The sequence below is a fragment of the Anas platyrhynchos genome, chromosome 1 (genome assembly GCF_047663525.1).
Source record: "Anas platyrhynchos isolate ZD024472 breed Pekin duck chromosome 1, IASCAAS_PekinDuck_T2T, whole genome shotgun sequence".
Taxonomy (NCBI): domain Eukaryota; kingdom Metazoa; phylum Chordata; class Aves; order Anseriformes; family Anatidae; genus Anas; species Anas platyrhynchos.
In genome coordinates this window covers 101,625,557-101,650,044 of record NC_092587.1, presented here as the reverse complement: position 1 = coordinate 101,650,044, position 24,488 = coordinate 101,625,557, and the positions used below count along the sequence as shown (strand labels likewise).

Below are 24,488 nucleotides of genomic sequence, written 5' to 3'. Positions count from 1 at the left end.
TTGTCAAAAAATGTTTTTTCTTGGCATCTGAGAACAGAAAATAGCCTTATTTTATTTATGGTCAATAGTACAATTGCATTTACCTCCATCTCGTCTTCTTCTTCTTCTCCTTGTTCATATGCTCCCAGTACTTGCATTTCTGCAACATTCCTTCGGGCTATATTTGCTTGATCTGCCCTCTGTCTACCTCCTGATCCTCTTGAAGACATAGAGCTGGAGGAGCTAGGATCTCTAGGATTATTTGATGTTGGAAATGTTGGTCTAGAATATGGCAGGATGTCCTCTGTATAATAAAATATATAGACTGTTATGTTTACAAACTCAGAGATACTGTGATCCTAAAATTTCAGCATACAATTGATTTATTTTACTTTTTATGATCCTCAGTAGGTTTAAAGTGGTGCCTGACAGGAATATGAAATATACTGTTTCCATAATAGCATTATAGAAACTTGAGGAAATTTATAATATTCACGTGATAACATTCACCACAGAAAAACTAATTCAAGATTAATGCCCACTTCTTTTCAATTTATGATCTCTGGTCTGTGCTCTATAAGAAAATGAAGAAAAAAAACACCCTTGCACTATCTTTTCGACATGACCGAGTAAGAGAAATGACAATACATACACAATATTCACTAGAACAAGAACTTCACTGCATCTGAATACTACAGCCTGTATTTCTCAAGCTGGATTTGAAACAAAATTAGCAGGATGGATCTCAGTGCCATCCTCAACTGCAACCTTCTAATAACTTTTCTCTATAGTAATTCACTGTAATCAATAACAATCTCTCACTAGTGTATCCTTTTAATGAATTTACCACCCTGTCACACCAATACTGACCCTGCACACTTTTTGGAAGAAAGGACCAGGTGTTTGTATGAATCTCTGCTGAAAGTCTTAGTGACCACTTGGAAAATTCCAATAATCATGTTTCATTCACTAGTAATGTTAACAACTTCCATTAAAAAAAAAATAATTAAAAAAAATTACATTGATCAGGTCTGATACATATAATGTCATGTCAGTTACTGTTTATATCTAATGTGCCACTCCTGTGGCATTCTTATTTTTAAACACAATGAGATATAATTCTGGAACTTTTCTCCTTTACAGATCTTAGATAAAAATGGGCCAAGTGCCAATTCTTTGGTAGAAATATTTGCCTTGCAGATCAGCTATCTGACTTCACCTAGTTCCCTTTTAAATTAGATTGTAATTAGATACAACTAGATTCTTAATCCATGATAGGATTCAGAATTCAGGGCAAGGACATGACTCTTCAGGAATATTTCTTTTTGGGCTTCTTTGGTGTTAGCTTCAATATACAATGCATGTATATGGAGTGCAAGGTAGAAAATCTATGTTTTTTTTTATACGGTTGCATTTTATGTGATCTGTATTAGTACTGTATATTGACAGGTAAATGTTGACAATTCTGCAGATCTAATTATATTCACACTGGTAGTGTGTGAGACCTAGGAAGAATTCGCCTCTTCCCTATGATCAACACACAGTACTTCATTAAATCCAAAACATGCAAAATAACCTTGAAGAAGATGAGTTTTTGCTGGTGTGCCTTCTCGTTTTGGTGTTTTATTTCCTCGCAGTTTCCCATCACTTTGCTGTTCCTGTGATTCTCTCCGCTCTCCTGAATTTGTCCGCACATCTGAATGCTGTCTCCCATCCACCCCGTCCCTCCCCTTGTAGCTTGCTCCTTTTCTTTCTGCAGATCTGTCTGTCCTCGGTTCTACAGAAGCCAGTTTTGGCAACATGACAGGCCGCACCTCCAGCTGTGATTTGGACTGAGCGGTTGGTGATTTTATAGCTGGAGGTGGCACAGGAGGAGGTGGCAAGTCTACAAAGTTAGAAAAAGAATAATAATTAAAATGACATCACACATTAGTAAAATTAGAAATAATATTTAACTTCTGCTGAAGAAACAGATGCTCTATTTATTTTTAACGCTCCCTCTGCCCTTCTCTCTCCACCCCAAGAAATATTATGTTACTGTTACAACTGCTGACAGGTATATTTCAGACCTCAAGCTTTAATAATGCAAAACAAAGACCTCTCAATACCTTTTTGAATCACAATATTTGCTTAAAAATCATTACAAAAAGAGCCGTAATAATCTTTAGGCACTTGAGTATCAGCACATCAATTATTATTTTTGCTGGTATTTATCATTTTGCTAAATCCAAGCAACAACACACCAGTTTTCACTACAGTTGTTCAAGATCTTCAATGTACTGAGTGTTAAAACAAGTTGTCTGGGGATTAAGAGTGTACAGACATACTGCTGATACACGTAGGGATAAACTGTATTAATTATTGCATTCATCTATTGCTTTTGTCTATTTTCAAGATATCTGAGTGTATGTCATGAGATTAAAAAAAAAACACATTCAATCAAAGAAGTAACAAGTTCTCAGCAAGAATAGAAGAAAGAAAAGATACAAGAACTTTTCAGTTTGCCCCTTAAATTAGTATTGTACACATTTCACTTAGTTACATTTTTCTATTCCAGTAGTAAGACTTAAAACTAGAATGTGTAAACTGTTCATCTGGATATAATAGTGCTCTGTGGAATACAAAACATGAAGAAAAAAGATGTAAAAGTCAAACAGGGAAGCGACAATATAAAAGTCGTTCACAACAAAGCTATAGGAACAAATTACATGCATATAAGAGAAAAAAGGTTAAAAATAGGGAGATGGAAAAGATGTTTCTGAGGTTAATACTCTCAAATGATGCTACTAAGAAAAATGAACAGCTCTGTTAATTAAAAATTATTACTTCAGCATTTTGTAATATGCATTCATTCTTTCCACTTCCACAAAAATCTTGGAGCAGCTGTGGTTTTTAAACAGCATCACTACATATAAGCTAATTCACAGTCTATTCAAGAGAGCATCTCAACTGAAAACTAACTAAATTGGCCCAAGAATAATTGCAGTACTCCTGCATAAGAAGAAAAAAAAAAAAAGGAATCTAACATATTTGTGTGAACAGGGATATGGCAGATGGCAGAAATTTCCAAGAGGTTTTCCAGGGACACAAATGACTTGATCTAGCCATGCTGAAAGATGTAGCAATGCAGAACTCAATACTGTATGCAACATTAGTAGGCACCATTCTCCACATTAAATTGGTGATATTGCTTGGAATTCCCCTTGACCTGTTTTAAGTAAGACTGGTAATTTTATCAGCTATCAACTGGACTTGGATGATGAGGAAGAAAGATGTCACAGAGTACATTCCCTAAGTTTGGGCATACTTCAGGTAAATGAAATCTGGAATATCATTCTTGTTGCATTAACTCCACTAAACCAAACCAAACCAACAAACAAACAAAAAACCCCTCTGCTTCTTTTAATATTTGACTTGAATAAGAGGCCAAATCTATTTTACAAGAATCATACAATCATAGAATCATAAAGGTTGGAAAAGATCATCTGGTCCAACCATTACCCTACCACCAATATCACCTACTAAACCATGTCCCTAAGTGCCAGGTCCAACCTTTCCTTGAACACACCCAGGGATGGAGATACCACCCCTTCCTAGGCAACACGTTCCAATGCCTGACTACTCTTTCTGAGGATAAATATCTCCTAATTTCCAACCTAAACCTCCCCTGGTGCGACTTGAGGCCTCTAGTCCTATCTGCGTCTAGTCTAGTTATCTGTGAGAAGAGGCTGGCCCCAAGCTCCCCACACCTTCCTTTCAGGTAGTTGCAGAGAGCAATGAGACTCCAGAATCCAGACTAAACAACCCCAGTTCCATCAGCTGCTCCTCACAGGACTTGCGTTCCAGGCCCTTCACCAGGTTCATAGCCCTTCTCCAGACATGCTCCAGGGCCTTGTACAGAGGCGCCCAAAGCTGAACACAGTACTCGAGGTGAGGTGTCACCAGAGTAGAGTACAGGGGGATGATCACCTCCCTGGCCCTGCTGGCTACACTATTCCTGATACAAGCTTTTAGCCTTCATTGGCCATCTTCTTTCCTTCTGTTCTTTTTATCTGTGTAAAAGTTGGACAACTACCTAGATACTCTTCGCAAATTCCATAGAGTAGCTTGTTTATCAAACGTCAGTTTGGGGAACATCAATTTTAAAGAGCAGCTAAAGGTAAACATTTGAATACTGACATGTACTTCGAAGAATCTACTTAACATTCAACATGTGCAGAGGGCATTAAGAAAAAGCACTGTCATTTCCAAAACTTGAAAAGAGATAACGTAAATTAGTTGGGAGTCTGCATATAGTAAGTGGATGAATCAAAATATTCTTATTTAAGTATCGGGAATTATTAAGACTACAAAGTAAGAAGAAAGGCAGATCTGTGGGCAATAAATCTAATAAATTAGATTTATTAGAAGTTAGATAATAAATATATTAGATCTATTCATCTGAGAGAATTGTAAGTATAAAACGGAGAGGCAACTTCTTGTTCAGTAAACATGAACAACAGATTTTGGTAAAAAAAATAAAAAAAAATAATAATAATTCCGGAATCAGTTAAGATGCATTCCTTTGTCATCCAAGAGTCTTTAAACGTGGTCTATGGCGATAACCTCAGTCTAATACACAACTTTAGCAATGAAACCCTATAATTCCAGACATCAGGGTAGCAGTCAGAACACCTCTACTATGCATCTAAAAGTGCCTTGTGAGCTCTAGCCACAGAAGACCAAATCAAAACACCCTCACTGCACTGCCCAGCCCAGCAGATGCTGATATTCACTATGTGCCTCCAAGTTTGGACATTTGGATCACAAGCCTCCGTAGCCACATGAGCTTAAGTATCAGTACCTGCTCCAAAAAAAATGTTGGTCTTAAAAAGTATATATACCAATACAATTCAACATCTAGGGTTGTGGGAACCCTGTCCAGGACCTCAGTATAGGGCATGACACATTCCATGAGAGCCCTGTGCGCCAGACCATATCAGGTCCAACCCAAAGCATATCAAGCACAGTAATTGTTCTTCAAAATTCTTCTTGTATCTTACATTTCCTATTGGCTGTCTTCATTAGTTATTGGAGCACTGAATTGCCCTTCTGTTGAGCCTACTGATATAAAGGGAGTTTAGGTATTTAACATCAGCTTTTTCAGTCACTTTTGGAGCTAGTCTCCAACAGTTCTGGCATGTCAATGCACTGGCTGAGTACCAAAGGCAAGGAACCAGCATATTTCCTGTAGCTTATAAAATATAACCTGGAAATACTGTATTCAAGAATCCTATCTAGCTACACATGACAGTGAACAACGTGGTGTTAAGTCTTGACTGTAGAAAGGAAAGATGCATTGATATAAAAAGTTTCTTAAAATAGCAGTAGCTCTATGGTACAGTAATAACTACAGAAAAGTGATATTCTCTTTTGAGAACATTTTTGCAACCTGCAGGGAAACTATAAAAATCTTCATTATAACAGAGTACTCCTTACTGAGACAGATTCTGTACAGAGGAAAAAAATAAAAATCTGAGGTCAACACTATTACACCTCTGTGGAATTTATTTTAACAGCTCAGATCACAGAGAAAATCCAGATTCAATCTGCCTTCTCTAGTACAAATTGGCACACTTCTTATTGAAAGAAAAATGGAAGCTTCCATTGTAAGGAATAAAAAATAAATCACAGAGCAACGTCAAACCAATATAAAGAACTCAGAAGTTTTTGGTAAAGGTCAGCTGTGCTCACGTTTCATTCATGTCTCTTTATTATTGTTGTATTGCTACCCACTTGGAAAACAAACAAACGAACAAACAAACAAAAACAAACACAAACAAAACAAATTAATGGAATCCAATTAATGGATGCCATTTTTATAGCATGCATGCTCTACAGGGGAAACCATCCATATACGTCTTTTGAAGGGGCTGATGACTATTTTCAAGAGGATTCTAAATGAGAACAGACACAGAAATCATGGGAGAAGCAAAACATCACTGGGGAAAAATAACCTACTAGGCTAGTTTTGCACTGAAGTGGAGAAACTACAAATAAGAACAAAAAGATTAATTGTAAGTAATGACAAATGAAGGAAGAAGGCCTTATTAGACTACTTTTTTTTTTTTTTTAAGTGTCATCAAGCTATAGATTTCTACAGTCATATTCTGAAGAAAACAGCAGTGTTATATAGATTTGATGTAATACTTGAGAAGATAGTGTATTGCATAATTATGCAGGCATGCAAAACTCAAGATTTTTCATGACTTAGTGAAGCTTTCAGATAATTTAAGATTCTCAGATACGTGATAACTTCAGCCAATATTATTCATTTACTGAAGTTATTTTCATGCTCTCTCTTTCAAGAAACATGGCCCGAACTATACACGATAACTGTGTGAATAAATAGACACAGCAAAACCCAATATGATGTATAAAAGTAGTAGGCTGATATTATTATTATTATTTTTATTACCTGTATTCAGGCAATCATTTACATGATGTTTTTATCAAACCAATTTTCAGTCCACAAAACCTCCCTCAGTAACATAATCAACATCTGCAAACATCTGAATCAGAAGGACTACTAAGAGACCAGATATAATAAATAAATAAATAAATAAATTACTATTCCATAAGAAGCTTGCTCTTCATAGAGATAAGAAATGCCTTCCTACTTATTTTTTACCTTGCTGAAATTTGTGTGGAGTAGATTCTTTTTTACTGCACAGGCAGAGGAAGGCATTGGTACAAATGATATTGGCATGCATAGTGGCTTACATTCCAAAGTGCAAATTCAGGTAAACATCTGGCAAACATTAAATTGCCTTTTTTAAGAAATTCAGCTGCCCTAGTGTCATGTCATTGATAGTACAGATAAATACCTCAGTTGCAGACTTGAACAGTTAATTGTGAAAACTTTAGTATTTTTCCTCTGACACTGAGAGACTTAAAACGGAATCAGGACTTAAAATCTCATGTGAACAGTATCAATGGTGTAATGTCTATTGAAAGATCTACTGAATCTAAGCAATGACAAAGGACTTTAATCCTTTTTTTTTTTTTGAATCTACATTTATCTACTATTCTGAGGACTGTAATTACTGATTAATAAATTCAAGACAGTTCAGAAGAGATTTTAATATATATTATTTTTTAAAAAGACAAAAAATATTCTTTTAAAATTTGTATTCTTAAATCTAGCATGTAAGTAGGTGAGATAAAGTTGACAAGGTGTGTACATCTGCTGGTTCTTGTAACATAACCTTTGTAGTTAATTCTCTAAAAGACTAGATAAGAGCAAATAAAAATTCATAGATTTTAATCCTTACCACCTACTGAGCAAAGATTTTTAGCAACAAATACAGAGAACATTTTACCACCTGGATGACTGTCAAAGAACAATACGACTGAGTTAAAATCCCATCCTGCATAGAGTAGAAACTAATTTGAACTAGTGCTACCAGAGAATACAAAATTGCTATTAAAGTGCAGAATAGATCAAAGAGCACTCCTTTATCTTTATTTTTTAAAAAGGGGGTTAGCAGTAGACCTTGTACTGCTACATTAGACTTTTTAATTACATTACAATAAACACACTTTCAGAATGCCTATCCCTTTCCCAAATCTTGCTGTATCAAGACAAGAAATATAGAACTTTATAGGATGTATATACATTGCTGCTGACAATATTCTTAGCATTTCAACTGTTCATGCAAAGACTTGATTTATTTATACATCCTTTTTGTCAACTAACTGCAAATTCTTTCTAACAGGTATTTCATTAAGCTGATAGCAAATACTAATTTAGGCAGTCTGGAAACTGAAAACTATTTGTATGTGAAAGTAAATTACATTTTAAAGGCCAAGTAAGTAATGATTTAATGCATTCTTCTCTTTTTACTAGTTATTTAATGACTCTGGCCATCAATAAATGCTCAAATGCAGAATATCATCCTTCCTCCACTACAAACATGTATGCTCACCCACTGAGGAAAAAAAAAAAAAAAGAAAAAAAATCTTTTTTCTATCAGGCAATCCTTTGTGAAAAACATAAGTAACATTGTGACATCAAACCAATAGAGAAAACCTAAATAGATCTGGGAAAGGTCAATTGTGCTCAAATGTTTCACTCACATCTCCATATCACTTTTCTCCACTTAAGGAAAGCAATTAGTAGATGTTATTTTATAGCTAATTCTAAAGGGACAGTATGTTAGTTGTGGCTATTAAAGTGGTTATAATCTTCAGTAAGGTTCCGAATATGCTTATGTAAATCGATGGAGGCAATAAATAAATAAATAAAAATAAAACCAAACAAGATCTTCAACCTTTGAACTGGGCTTTATTAGTTCTGCAGAAATTAAAGCCATAATTTGCCATTCTCTGAATGACCACACTGTATTGCACATAAACCGGTTAGTGGAAATTCTCATCTAATTAGAAAATATGCTGAAGTAAGCACTCGCTATGCAACACAAAACAAATATTGATCACAATTGTCAAATCTGTTGCAATACCTAACCACAATGTTCTATGATTTAACTTTGTATAATTACTTTCACAAAAACCTGTCATCAAATGTAGGTCCTCCTCTTATTTATTCCTGTGTTAGAAGAAAATGTCCACATAAAGCTTCTGTTCAGATTTTATTTCTGATGTGTTGTGTTGATATAAAGGTTTGAAGCTCAGCCAATTATTCAGTTAAGAGCATTCTCTTCTAGATAGTGAAAGTGGATAAAATGTCCATAAAATCTTGCAAAAATGCCATTACAAGGGTATCATAAATGTAACATTTCTGGGACAGTTTTGGGATTTACACCTTGTGCTGTCCTTTCACAGGAGCAAACATGCACACAACCACTGTAATAACCTCTTGAAATCAGATAATATTCCAACAGCTCAGTCTCACTGACAGAAGGGGCCTGGGTATAAGCCAAGAGGCCCAGGTGCACTGTGTCATGCCAGTATTTAATGCAGTCTAATATCAGATAGATGCTAGTGAGAGAAAATACTCAGAATAAAGTACAGATAATAGCACGGACAACCACTCATTGCTAAATTACTTCTGCTCATCGTGCTGTGAGCTTTGTATTAAATTTTTTCGTCAAGTGGCAGGAATCATAGGGAGAAGTGGCTCGAAACTCCCTTCTAGTAACCCTGGATAAGGATCTATAATATTAGGCTTTCATATGATAATGGCAAATGATGCCCCTCTTTGAAAAATTTCAGTCTGTAAATGAAAGTCCTAATCAGATTGTTGTTGCTGAGAACCAGGAGGTGGGGAATGATGCTTTTCTTTCCCCTCCCCCCATTAGCAAATTTAGCAAACTTGACAAGATGGGTTAAGTCTTTGAGAATTTATCTTACATGAATTTCCAACAAAGCCCTTGGGTTGTTTTATAAAACTGGAAGGTAGCGGTTTAATAAAAGCTGCACCACCTGAGGCATTTTCATTAAAGGCTCTCTCTAGACAACATCACAATGTTTGCATTATCCTTCTGTGGTCCCAAGAGAATACAAGCACTACCTTTTCAGCAAAAGTTGATATTGTGTGTGAAGGCATGAGAGAAGATGATTAGATTTTGCTTCTACTCACAAAGTAACTGCTTGCAAGAATGCAGTGGTCAGGATTAAAATTCATCGATCTGTGTCCACCATTTGCATGGTAAATCGTTTTTTAGAGGAAAAATAAGTTCTGAAGGTTTTAATATTTAGTCATGGGAATGATGATTTTAATCCTAACCACACATTATTCTCAATGACTGTACTATTTATGTTATCTGGGCTCTTAAATAATGACAGTAATTAGCCGATTAGGACACTACAGAAAACAGGTGCAAGGCTGTGGAGTGGAAGCATCAATGTACAGTATTAAGGAACTATGGCGTTTAAAATGATTAATCTGTTCAGTGTGTTTAACAACAGGAAACACAAATCACTGAATTCTGAAACATAATGTTATCTCTGTGGAAAAATTTCACACATACACAGAATGCATATTTAGAAAGGTTCACTGATGTTTTCACCCGTTTCAGTGGACTCACCATCTGTGTAGACTTCTCTGCGCAGATGTCCTGGCTGGTGCTTTTGCTTTTTGGCAGGTCGGACCTTCTGTATTACAACAGCACTCATGTTGCTGTCAGTAGACACAGGGCTGGTTGGTCTAGGACAGTGTGATGCATGAAAATGTCTACGGCCTGAAAATTGTTACAGAACAATAGCTATTATTTTTCTCATGCAAAATAAAACATTTCATGTTTTCTCTTTTTTTTTTTTTTTTCACAAGAACTATATAGCTACATGGCACTTAAAATCATAGAACACTGTTAGTACTGTCATCCTTACAGTAATCAGTTTTTGAGTGAAACATAACTAAACAGAAACATTTGCTATCCTGTTAACAGGCAGGCTGGCTTAGTTTCACAGAAATTATCCAACTGGTTTGTAGTGGTAGCTCTTGCTCCAGGAGTCTGAGATTCATACACAGACACGCTTCCAGCCCAGCAGGCTTCTATAAGCAACAAAATGTTTCACTCTCAAAATGGGTTTCACCTCCCCTGGCTTGGAAACTGCAAGTTATTGAGTCTCTAGCAGGCCTTAGTTACAGATGCCCCCAGCACTGCTTTGAGTGAGTTACTAAGAATGCATCAGGGATATATGACTATCACAGTTTATTTGCAGTTAAGAAGTGTCACATTTTTAGGATGTGCAGTCAGGTACAGACAATATCAATACAAAAAAGTCACTGTATAGCATGAACTTGACTCTTAAAAGACCTTTTCTAAATATGTAAACGTACACACACACATATATTAATATGAATGTATATGTAGAAAATGGATGAAATCCTGGCCCCATGGGTATGAATGGGAGTTTTGCCACCTACTTCAATTGGCCAGGATTTCATCCAGAATTACTAAATTACCTCCCCTCTCACTCCTCATGATGAACAGCTGTGTGGAAATGAAACAAAGGACTGTTAACTCAGAGAGGATATGAGAAATGAGAGAGGAATGTTGCAAATCCATGGAGTCAGTGTGGACACAGTTGTGACAGCATCCCTCTCCTCTAGGTTTGGCAGTTTAATAGGATTGGCAAAATAGTCACAGATCTGTTTGAAACAAGCATTATATACTGTGGTATTCTTGTTTCTTAGACAAAGAATAACAATAACTATCAGGCCTAGTCAGGTTACTGATTACCAGTGTACAGCCAGTATTACCAGTAAACAGGATGTTTTAAAGCATAAATATTTCAAATATTCATATCTACAGCAGTGATTTGGGATAAAAAAAAGAAGAAACATGCATATGTCCTTGCTATATATTCATAATCTATCATCTAAACTATAACTAATAACAGCTGTCAAATTAAGAAATCAACACAAACACAGTTCATCTCAATAATACAGCAATACGAGCCTGAGTAGCATTCTCCAAAAGATAATAATGAAATATGAAATGGAAAACACATACTTTTTTTTTTTTTTTCCCAAAATACAGAAGAAATAAGACACTGAAGGTTTAATATTTATATGGACATTTCAATACAGAGGGATTAAATCTCTCATGAAGCAAGTCTGGGAGCCTTACACCAGATAGAATTTTGTATTTATTTTTCCCTTAACAAAAACAATCCTTGTTAGAAAAGAACTGACTGGACACTTTTCTAAAAGAGTAAGGGAACACACAGTTAAAATGAAAGTGTCAAATTTTTGAAACTATCAGTAACCTTTTTTTTCCACAATTAATTGTCATAGGAAGTATTTGAATCTAAAATGTGGCAGTAATTTTACAAACCAGTCATGCAGGCAGTGAGCTTGGAGAAAAAAATATCATAACAAAATTTCTCATATTTATCCTTATCACTATCTCCTACTAAGTAGTTTTATATAAAACTGTGGTTTCCAAACTTTGCTCCACAGCTTTGTAAGATATGCACAGCTAGGCAAGACTATACTAGGCTCATTCAATTCTGGCTGGAAATCCACAAGCAGTGTTGAGGTTTGGCAACAACCAATGAAACCAAAAAAATTAGGAACTACTCACGTAGAACAATACAGAGCAGCAATTTATTTGAACCGTTTCAACAGAAGTCCTATTCTGCCTCTTCCAGTAGTGCAGAATTAACACCTTTTCCCCCCCGCCCCCCCTCCCAAATTTCTAAATGTGGCAAGAACAAAAGGAATTCAGGAAGTGGTTCAGGAAGTGGTTGTGGATAAGTACATGTGATAATGGACTTTTTTTTTTTCCTTCTCATATCAAATACAGGAAAGACTCACCTCCTGCAGCATCCTGCATTTGACGTCTGGCTACTTTCAGGCCAGCATATTCTGCAGCTGCTGCAACAGCCTGTGCAAAATCTGCATCAGTAAAAAATGATCCATCTGAAGAGCTAACGCTAGATCGCCCACTTGAGATATTATCTTCTTCAGAAGCTGAACCCCAGCCATTGATCATGGACCCTGTTACAGAGCTCTCCAAATCCCCAACACTTGAGGCAGGTGTCTGCTCAAGGCCACGCAAAAGGAGTCTCCTGTTCTGCATCTTGGCAACCTCTATATCTGCCTCATCCTCTTCCTCTTCTGGTGCATCAGTATCCATATCAGAGACCAAGGGTCCTGAGATATATCCATAGGTATGTGGTGGAGAGATGGGCCTTGGAGGGGGTGGAGGACTCACAGGCTGACGTCTGCATAAAAATACAAGAGTAAGAAGAACTGAAGTCATATAATGTAAGTGGAATGTAACATAAAGGAAAAATAGAATCAATTGATGAAAATATTCAGCACTGATTTTAATGGAAATCAGCTTATGTTGCATAAAGTTCCTCCTGTTTCCTAATGTAGCTCATGTACAGCTAGGGGAAGAGGTGGTTACATGACTATTTAAAAAAAAAAAAAAAAAGTGCACCCTTAAGAGTCTGAGGAAAGTATTTGTCTGTAGAAGCTCTAGAAGCTTGAAACTATCAATCTCAACAGATACCTCTATCCAGACAGATTGCTCAATAACATTATATTCCTTCCACCCATCCCAATGATTCAAGATTTTAAAATTGGTATAGGTAGTAATATAAAAAAAATAATTATCTACTGCAATGTTAGGTTTTAAGGATACCAAATTGCATGTAGATGTATTGGTTAATTTATTTTGAGCTGAAATCATCAGTAATGATGTATCTAACCTAAAGAAGCAATGTATTAGATATCATTACATCAACATTCAGTTTATTTAAAACTTCTCTCTGAAGTCCCAGGTACTAACACTGTCAATAATTTATCTTTACAGAGCCAGAGGCATGGTCTTTAATTGCCCTTTGTCTCAAAGGAAGAAATACTTTCCACACCAATAGATGGAATGTTGGTCTTGTTTACCAGGAAATTCCATTTCAGTTTGCTTTGCAGAATTTCCAAAGTAATATTTCTTTCTCAAAATTCTCTCTTATTATCTCATTGACAGGATGCCAACTTTAAATCTTCTTTTTGGCAGGGTGACTTCTTTCTTTTAATAAATAGGATACTTACTAATTTTGAAATGAAAATTTAGCAAAACCTAATACTTTGTTGCATGAGCAAGCTGAAACCTCCCTGAACTGAATCATCTAGCCACTGTTCTGCATTTGCTATACGAAGCACTGAATGGAATGAAGACAAGGTCAGTTAGCAATATATACCAGTAATCATTTCACAAAATAAAAAAAGGAAAGAAAGCCATTGCTACATGGGAAGCTCTAACTGCCTTTAACTAGAGACCTTGCCCAATAAAGTTTTACTGCCTTAATTTAATGCTTTTGTAACAACTGTCCTTGTAACTATTTGCCAGTCTTCCTGTTCTCTAGGTTTTGGTATTATGAGACAGGCAACTGATTACAAAATATGATCGGATCCTTGAAAATAGAGCTTGTGCCAACCTTTAAGAATAGATTAATAGAGAGCAGCTGTTCATGAGCATATAGAATTAACAATACTTGGTTCACTTTATCTGATGCAGTGGTTCTTGCTTTAATAGTGGCTATCTCACTAAGTCTTTAGGTTTTCTTCTACTTGACCATTTTTCCAAAGCATGAATTTCAGTTTGCTATATATTTTGCAAGCCAAGCAGACAGAGAAATATTACAGTACACAATCATAATCACCATCAGAATCATATTCCAGAAGCCTGGTTCTTATAAGAAAATAAGATTATCAGCAGGAGCACAAAGTAAAGCTAATAAAAACTAAGGAAAATGGTATTTTAACCATTATTTTGACTACAAAACCACCATTTACCAATAAATAAATAAATAAATAAATACTATACAATACATAGAGGTAACACTCAGTGCATTCTTAACTGGAAAGCATTGTCACACCATATTCAAAACAGAAACCTCCTTCCAGAATGGGCGACAGCTGTTGAGAACAGTACATCTAACTCCTATGTAGCAATGCCTAGGGTCATATCAACACCATTAAATGGAAAGGATAGTCACCCAAGACTTGCCAATTAAGCAGATAGAATTATGTGCATCTTTTTTTTTTTTTTTTTTTTTTTTTTTTTAACTGATGAGATGGATATAGCAAAGAGAAAAGAAAGAACAGTTGGAAAAGTAAGAAAGATAAGACAGCCAAATTTACTCACTAACAATTCTAAGACTTTCAGGGAAAAAAAAATAGACTTAACCATTGTAGGTAAAAACAAACTAAAGACACATTTTATTTCCATCCACTCAGTGATAAGTTACATGGAGCTTAAACTGCAACATCCTCCCAGATAAAACTTGACCTTCTTCCACTACTTTTGGTGATATTTATTGTGACTAGACTACAGTCACTGTGGTGAGAGAACTTTTGACTTTCTAGGTAATTGCTATCTGGTTATGCATGTTTGCATACATCTGCTCCAATGCCTACTCCATTCTGTAGGTCAGTATGTCTTGCTTTCCAGAACATGGTATCTGAGGTTCTGGAAGGTCACTCACTTAGCATTTCACTTTCCCATTAGTGTCTAGCTAGTTTAACTTCTAAATAACCCTGAAAACAGATGTGCTTAAAATGAACACTTGTGTGCCCTTACATATTAGGGTCAATGAAAATTACAGAAAAATATTACTATCCACTAATAAAAAGAGTGATTGCAAAGACTCAGGAAAATGGAGGAAGAAACAGAGACACACAGTACAAGTGTTAGCATAAAGACTAAAGCAAAGCAAAACAAAACGTAACATAACAAAGCAGACCAAATAGAAGTAAGGAATAAAAGTAAAAGCAGTTATAAACCCTTTATAAGAAAGGTTAATAACTACTTTTTACTTAAAAAAAAGACAAACAAAAATGAACCACCTTTTCCAAAAAACATTCTGGAAAATATATCTGCAAATGTCCAGTAAGCTAGTAAAATCGCAAGTTACAGAAAAAGTTCTGCTCAGGAAGATCAAATTCATTTCATCACAATAAGCCTGCAGTTTTCTAAAAACAGAAAATATGACTGGAATATTACAGTTAAGTTGGTATAGTTATGATAATAAACAATGTGTGTAAACCACTGGATAAAATAAAAAAAATAAAGGGGAATATAATTTTGAATGCAAAAGCTATATCTTATTACCAAAAAGCAAGGCAAGTAAGTATACACATAAATAGCCTTATTTGTAATTCAGTGGAACAGAAGCTGTGAGAGTATATATGCAAAATAGTTTGTATTAAAAGCAACTCTGAGAAGAAAAAATATTTCCTTGTAACAAATATCTATCTTTATTAATGTTGGTCATTCCTTTAAATTAGGGTAGGTGGAAATGTTAAGAAAATTTTGCAAGCAGTAATTTACTGTATTAGAATTTATGAGAGGAGGAAAATCTATAGGTTATATAAATTATATATTTATATATATTCATACATATGGGTGACAAGTTAATTGCACAGTTACTGTGAAATAATGCATGCTATTTTATGGTAATAATGCAGTAAATCTATTGGAAACAATGGAACTGTAATTATATGGTAAGCTGTGTTAACGATACCACTTTAATATCCTGATGATTGTGAATTTAACTTGTGTCAGCATTGTATGTACCATAAAGTGATATACTGCATTTCTTTCCATGGTATAATAATAAAACAACTTAATTATGTATTTTTAAGGTTACAAATAGTTCTAGTGTCCTGGATTGGAAGTTAAATATTAACAGAATAAATATCATAGGGAAAACCTTGGCCTCACTGAATTCAAGAGGAATTTTCAGTGGGGACAGGATGACTTTTGTCACATCTCTCTCACTACATTTGCAATGACACACCTCCGGTCAGGCTGATGTTGTATGTGTCCCAGATCCTCCTGACAGTCCTGTAACATGGGCTGGAGTTCTTCCTGGGGAGAGGGAGTGAGAGTGGCAGTTGACTGATGGCTATAGGAGACAGCGGCTGGAGAAGAAGCAGCTCCTCGAACAGGTGGAGTAGGACCTCGCTCATCTTCCTCCTCTTCCTCTAGTTCATCCTGCTGCAGATACATTCTTGCAGGTGGGACTGGACAAGGAATTTCTTGATCATAGCTGAAATTAATTTTTTAAATGAAAATAAGGACTTATTTTTTCACTGTGTAATTACCATATCTGATGCATACATTAATAGCCCAGAAAAAAAGGGGAGGGGAGGGGAGGGGAGAAAACACATCATTATTATATGTGCTCTTGAACACAGCTTAGCAAGGATGTAATAACTAGGTGTACATCACTTAAGTCATCTCTTTAAATAGCTACTCTACTGTTAGATGATGAGCACTAGAACTGTACTGAAGGAATGTCTCAATGCCAGCTTGTAGGGCAGATTACTGTTCAATTAACAAGCAATTAAAGTAAGAAATTGATAATGTTTTTAACTTTCTTACCTTTCATCCACTGAAAGACTGTAATCTTCACTATTGCTGTGGGGAGGTGGATGTGCTGGAGGGGGTGGAAGAAGATCTGCCCAGTTCATGCCAGCTTGCTTGGGAGCCTTTGGAGTCCGAGCACCCTTCTTGTGCCCTTGACTCCCTGTGAATTATAAACAGTACATATTTTTAATTCTTTTAAATATCTCCTCACCATTATACTTTAAAAAACAAAATAGCCATAGTGCCTTCCATTTTCTCTTGAATTCCCTAAGAATTTACAGTTGTCATTTGTTGGAATAAACTGCCATTCTTCCTTTTTACACCACTTTATAATTGTAGCTTCTCTCTAGAATTATTCCCCTTTTATAAGTAGTTGAATTTTACTAGAAAATTTACATAGAATGTAAAAAGCATACAGAACACAAAACTTGAATTGCAAATAGTCAAAATGTAATAAAAACTTAAATGAATTTTACAATCAGTGTCATTAAGAGTGAGCTTCCTAGTTCTATTAATTACATTATAGATTATCATCTAAAGCAAATGAGCTGTAGACATATTTTCCAAAGTGCCTTTATATTATTTAATTATTGTAACCTAAAATACAATATGATACAGATATGATCTATTAAAGTTCCACTGTTGCATTAAGTCACTGAATATATGTAATTTGTACTTGTCCACTGAAACGTTTTAGGCACAATGAAATTACTAGTTTTAGTCTAAATGGCAGGTGCAGTTGAAAATAATTGCTGGCAGAACTAAAATAACCAAAAAAAAAAAAAAAAAAGGAAGAAGAAAGAAGATCAATGAAGTACAGCTCAAATGTTTTCAGCTACTATTACTGAGAAATTATAGCTTATAATAGCACAATGCAGCTTTAACAATTTGAGTAACTTTTAATAAGGATAATTATTCAGGTGGTCTTGATTTTTAACTTTGGACATGAACTGACTCTACCATTGTTCCTTTGTACACATTTTTATCCTTCTTTGTTACTGTCACTTCACTAACTGCAGATAAAGTACCCGTATTTTTAAGCATATTTTAGAATATTTTTATTTCTTACTTCAACTGAGACTGGGCTTTATACTATCATAATTAAGCCTAGACACATGATTGTCTACATTGCAGTGAAATTTAGGAAGCTTTTTTTTTTTTTTTAAATTTCTGCTGCCTCAGATTTTCCTTTCTTATGTATAGTAGTTCTGCTTATTATTCTCCCACATTAGTTGACAGATATCAACGTGTTTTAGTTATGCACAATTATTTTTCTGGTATCTCAGTATGTCACACAAGACCCTAACTATCCCAAGGATACCATCATCTGCATTCTTTTCCCTATGCACCATGATATATGCTAAGTTCAGCACAATTAATTTATTACTCTGGTCACTGTGCTTCATTCCTGCTGGAGTCCTTGGTATAGGACTATAAATTGTTAGTGTTATGAATAACCATAATAGGTGTCATCATGGTGAATACCACCTTCTTATTTTTAATTTGCATGGGCAAAATCTCATACCCCTGAGATATTTCATGCTGAATTTCAGATCTTAACACCACTGAGCAATGGCTCAGCACCACAGCCTCATGTTGTAAACCTGGGAACAGGCAAAAGGCTGGCTCCCACAAGAACACCCTGAACAGCTGGGAGAATCAGGAGCTATGTTTATCTCACCCCAACCAGTGAGAATTCAGGTCACCCACAGGCACAGCAGGCTCATTTACACATTGACACCTCTGCTGTGCCTCAGTCGTAATAGGTTAAGATGGAATGCAGGTTAGGATTAAGGCAGCTAGGCTACCAAAGGGTAAGCAGAACAGAAAGTGAAAAGGAAAGCCCAAGTCTTTAGAAGATCAATGTATATAAACATAGGCTAAGAATAAGACTTAAAGTAAAGCCCCAGATCAAGTCTATCCATGGTTTGATTTATCTCTGAACATCTCTCACACTTCTACCAAAAATCAAAGCTGGAGGTTAACAGCTTATGCCAATACAAGAAGCAATTAAACCATATTCTATGGTTCCAAAGCACAGAGTACAATTTCGGTGCCCTGGTGAGTGATTTCTAGCACAAAAAGTTAAGTCTCATTTCAAGATTTTTAGAAAGGTCTTTTAGATATTTTGCATAGGAGATGCCTATGACAAACAAAACTTAACTGAATTATCTAGCCTACATTTGAATGATGAACAAGAGTAGTTTTGACATACAGCAATTGAAACCTGTAAAAATAGAATGTGTATGTAAATGCTCTTTTACCCAATAAAATGCATGGGATCAATTTAAAAAATGAAAAAAAAAAAAAAAATTAAACCAGTTCTATTGGGTATAACTCAGATCTTCTGGTATCTTGAGCCTCTCTATGCATAAGGTTCTGTTGGGTGCATAGACCTAACAAATGGAAAAGGAGTCAGTAAAATATAAAGAGGTTAACACACAAAATCCTTGTTCCCCCCTCTCCCCTCCTTTGGTGGCAGCTAAAAAGGAATTTACACGTTTCCATGACTTGTCTATCTGGAGACTATAATAATTAATTGACATTTAGATGGCACTAAGGATGCAACATGCAACATTAAGATGGCATGAGGATGCAACAGAAATACAGACATCTATTGAGTCAGTTTTTATAGTTAGCATCTTCGTGCTACATTATTTTCAGTGGTTCTCTCCCCCTCATCCCTTCTGTAAGTCCAGTAACTAGTGCTAACTATGGCTAGAGTGTCAAAGCACCAGAAAAAGGTAAGGTTTGGTAAACATTTTAGATACTCACCAGACGTGCTACTGCCTCTATCCGAGCTGTTGTAGGATCCACCTGTATTCTGGTCATATGACTGGTTGTATGGAATTGTTGGAGCAATGTTGTCATTTACTCGGTAATCTGTAAGTTTAATGGTATAGTTAATGCCACCCTTTAGAAAAAGATCTACTTTTATATACCTGCTTTATAACACAAAGCAGACCTCCTGAAAACAGTGAGGAAAAAAACAAATTGATTTATTTTAAATGAAAATCATCCTATAATCACATTTTATTTTTATCTCGTCTCTGCAAGTTTCAGGAAAATCACGGGTGTGGCTCCACAGCAAAAATGAAGTAAAATAAAATCCTATGCACAGGGTTGTTGCAATGCCTCCACAATGATTAAGTCTCAGCGGATATATACTATCTATGTGGGCATTTTGCATATGAATAGACTGTCACCTTGATTGATTTTCTATGGTCTCTGCTTAATTTACGCAAGCAGAACAGGCAGTGGACTGTGGTAGCTACTTTTTGTATTTCAAAATACAAAGGTTATAAACCCATAGAGGAGTCAGCCCTGAATTACAAGGGCTGAATGACCTGCTGGAGCAACAATGCAGCTCCCTTGATTTTGGGTTACAGGAGAGGAGGTCTTCGTTCCATGTCTACTGTCTCCAACAAGATTTCTGTTTACATTGGGTCATGCTGGTCCTAGCAAGGCACAGGGCCTTTTTTGCTAATGGCTGTTACGGTAATTTCCTTCTCCAATTCTCCAATTCCAAACCACTTGACGCTTGTGTTACTTTCAAATCTATATTTGGCAACTAGATCTGTAAAACTTTTTCAGAAGTAAAATGCTCATCTGACAAAACAGTACTTTCATGCCAAAAAGTTTTATAATTTCCAGAGAACAGAAAGGAGACGAGTTACTCTTCATATAGCAAATAAAACTGTGTCATAAACAGAACCATTGGACATAAAGTAGTGACAACGAAGCACAGAATTTAACTCATCAAAATGGTTATTTCCCATCACAAAAGCTATAGGTATACTTGTCAGCAAGATGGTTTTGACTTAGGAAATGAGAAAACCAAGATCAGAATATTGACTCATAAAACAGCAAAACAAAACAAAAATAAACAAAACTAAGAATCCAGTCCCCATCTGCTGCAGAAATGTTTGTGATAATGTAAGCATGGGAAAAAGAGCAAAATGATAAATTCCACACCAGAGTGTATTCTGTAATAGTTTCTCAGCCTAGTTGAATCCCACAGACCACAATGAAGCCCTACATACCACATATGTTTACACAGAGGATAAACAGTAAATCAACACCCTGAAATATGTATATATGACTGTCAGCAGACAATGCTTTAAGGGGGCCTTTCCACGCTACAATATGCTAGAAAATATGCAGCTGTAATATACACAGTTTGAAAGATGCAGTATCTTCCAGGGCATAAAAACGAAATATGTTTTAATTCCAAAACAGATATGTAATACACAGTTCATGAAAGAAAACATAATTACAAAAAATACAGCTTTCCCCCTATAGTAAGGAGCCACAAAAATTGAATTTTCTTTTGACATGTTTATGGCAAGTGAAGGTGTCACATTTTATATTGCCCTTTGAACTCCTCTGTAAGTAGATAGGTCCAGCAGCGAAATCAACATTCCTGTAATAAAATGTATCTTTTTACTGGATCGCTTATCACTATACGACCACTTGAGATATAACAATCCATGCAAAAAGTTCAAAGTTAGAATAGGTCCAGTTCCTAGGGATACTGTTTTGCAAATCAGGTTACTAAAAGAGGTTGCATGGTAGCCTGCAGGACTAGCAAGAAATCACATACCTATTTCTTCAAACTCCCACACATTATATTAAAGAAACATGCCCTCAAGGCCACGAAAGTAGATTCTGATGTTTCACGTTAACACTGAAATCAATTTATTTATAGCTTCTGGATCCACAGACTTCAGTCAGGGTAACAAAGGAATTTAGTTTCCAAAATTGCGTGCAGTAACATTGCCTCTGAATATGTGAATCGAAGGCTTGCTAGGAACAAGTCTAAAATGAATTGGATAGCTCCATTTCTGTCCCCAGTGTACAACACAACACAATTTTACAGAGTTTGATGTGCAAAATTTCATTCGTTTACATGAACATGTAGATTTAATTAGTCTCCATCCACGACTGTGAAGAGTGGGTTGACCTATTTAAAATTTAAGGTAGAGTGTAACGTAACTACCATACATCTGGTTTATGAATAAAATATCTGGCCTCTGTCTTAAGCCATCCCTTAACCAGTATTAAATATAAATTAATCTCAAATCAACAGGAAGTATATTTTTGATATATATTTTTTCTAAATATACAAATTGTTATTTGTTATAATAAATTCAGTATCTGAAGGTTATTGTGGTGCTAATTAACTTTTTGACACTGTTAGCAGTGAATAGCTAAACCTAAAGAGGAAGAAGTCTAAAAGCACCACAGAAGTCTGTAATTGCTGAACCTGAAAACTTTATACTCCCAGCACCAGAATGTCAAAACTCCTCTGATGCCTAAAGAGGAGAAACAAGCTAAAAGCTCTTCACCTTTGTTTAATTTGTTTTGCTCCATAATGTTGTACTGTATGGGTGCAACCTCTTGCTTTTGCTGAACAGAGGGTTTCCAGTGTTTCTCATTCGTATCCCCGCTGCCATTGTTAACATTATTGCTGATATTTGACTGGATGAGTTGAGTGGTGGCATATGGAGTGGGCTGCCCAGGTTGGCTGACAAATCTTCCATCCTTTAGATTTGGACTATTGAAGGTTTTCATCTCATTGATTTTGTTGCTTAGGTCCACGTCACCATATACAGTTGACTCAGGCAACATCAGGTTTGTTTGCTTGTTGTCCAGCTGATTGTTGTAATTTGCTATACAATCGGCTAACCACAGAGGAAAGAAAAAAGAAAAGGTCATTCTGTTCGCTTACACTATACTTTCAATGAAATTCCCTTAATTTTTTTTTTTTTTTTAGTGCATAACTACATGTCTCACATCCATGAAACTGAGATATTGTAATTAACTAGTTTATAGAATATCTTTTACCTAATAAGTTACTGTCTATAGTCTTAAGTCTCCAGAACAAAAGTAGTGTTCTCTGTTTTGCTTCACTGTAAATTCAGATCTACTGAATTGTATCTACTATGACTTACCTTTTTTTTTTCTTTTTTCTTTTTCTACATTTGCCATATAAACATTTACATTTTTAGATATTATTCTCAAAGCAGTATAAGTACCTAATAACTGTGATTAAGATAATTTCATTTAAAGAAAAAATCAACCAAAATCTTATAGTGGCAATAACTAAACAAGACAGTCATTTCATGTCAATATAGAATGAACATCATTTAGATTTTTGTAATTGGTATAAGAAACACAATACAACAGAGTTTTATAAAACAGATTGAGGAATGATTAAACATTAACAGAATTAATTAAAAAGAAACAGTACAATGCAAAAGGTAACTCAGTACCCAGCAGAAAAAACTTTATTTGATCATTGTTTCTTTGTACAATTTTGCATTTCAGATTGAAACAAAAGACAGGAAAACAATTTGGAGTTTTTGCTAATTATTAGTTGCTTTGGATATGGCAAGGTAATATCATAGTAATACCATTGTCCTGTGTGCAAAATATTGACAGCATAGATAGCATGAATTCATTTTTTCTAATAGATATTGTATCATTAGATCAGTACTTGTTACAGTCATACATTAATTAGATGCATACTGTTGTTCAGGCCACTACTGTGTGAACCAATGGGCCTGTCTTTCTGGCTTCCCTATCTTCTGTAACAGTAACAGTAGTTACTGTTACTCCTATGTAACAGTGGTTCCATACAATTTTTTTCTCTCCCTATCTAGTCCACTGGAAGAACACTGAATGGAGTAATGCAGTCTGTGGTTTTAGAAGGCTAAGTGAAACCAGCATACCATGATCATTAAACAAGAATTCATTTGCCAGCTGATTAATGCATCAATAATTACATAACAATCACCAGGAATATATTTTTCTTCTTCAAAAAGATATACCATTTATGTTAACGAGTTTGATTAAAAACCTGAAGTACATTACCCATGGAGGCCACAATTCATTTTCTAGATCATAAGAGTAAGTACAGAATACAGGATTTGACCATTATACTAAGTGAACTAACTTCGAAATACAGAGGACATTCAATTTCAACAAAAATATTCCCTAATACATACATCTTTGTGGAGAAATATTTTCTGAAAAAAAGAGGAATAAAATACTACTAGAGGAAGAAAATCACTGACCCAGTGATTAAGGAACAATATCAGAACATGCCACATCCAACATACTCAATTCACATTTCATGCCCTTAGCTTTTATTTTTGAAGGTTTTACGGTTTGATATATTTTTCTTTCTTATGTGAGGTGTTATTTATTTATTGTTTCACAGTCTTCATTGTCTTGATTTCTACTTCTTAAATGTCTTCATTTCTAATTTTTCTCTCACCTGCTGAGACCATGCTAGTCTTTCCTCCTCTCCAAGGGCATTTTATTCATTATATTGGGCAATTAAATATCTAGTATATTCTTCATTCCTAATATGTCATGCTTTGCTATAATATCCTTGCACAGTCACTTGTAATAAATATTTTTACCTCCTCCCATTTTCAGCTACATCCAATTTTTGTGTAGGGCAATATAATAGATACAATATACACAGCAGATACATTTTTTACACAAACACATTACAACTCCTCACACAAAGTACTTAAACAAAACTGGTTCACCTCTATAATATTTTTATTCTGCTAGATATTTTTATTGTATCTACCTTTAGAACAATGTGCTCCCATTCTGTAAAGTTGGAATATATTACTATAGCACTATGATCATCTTATCTGCCCT

General features: G+C 35.3%; 1 protein-coding gene across 3 annotated transcripts in view; it reads right to left on the bottom strand.

Moving 5' to 3' along the window:
* The window catches only part of ROBO1 (roundabout guidance receptor 1), a 737,177-nt gene that overhangs the window by 2,236 nt on the left and 710,453 nt on the right, over nt 1-24,488 (bottom strand). For all 3 annotated transcript variants that reach the window (XM_038185492.2, XM_038185509.2, XM_038185519.2), the window contains 8 exons: nt 22,157-22,492; nt 19,584-19,691; nt 16,824-16,968; nt 16,237-16,488; nt 12,245-12,654; nt 10,008-10,160; nt 1,556-1,864; nt 84-283 (listed from right to left, as the gene is read on the bottom strand). In XM_038185492.2, coding sequence (XP_038041420.1) covers nt 84-283; nt 1,556-1,864; nt 10,008-10,160; nt 12,245-12,654; nt 16,237-16,488; nt 16,824-16,968; nt 19,584-19,691; nt 22,157-22,492 — 1,913 coding nt within the window. The remainder of the gene's footprint in view (nt 1-83; nt 284-1,555; nt 1,865-10,007; nt 10,161-12,244; nt 12,655-16,236; nt 16,489-16,823; nt 16,969-19,583; nt 19,692-22,156; nt 22,493-24,488) is intronic.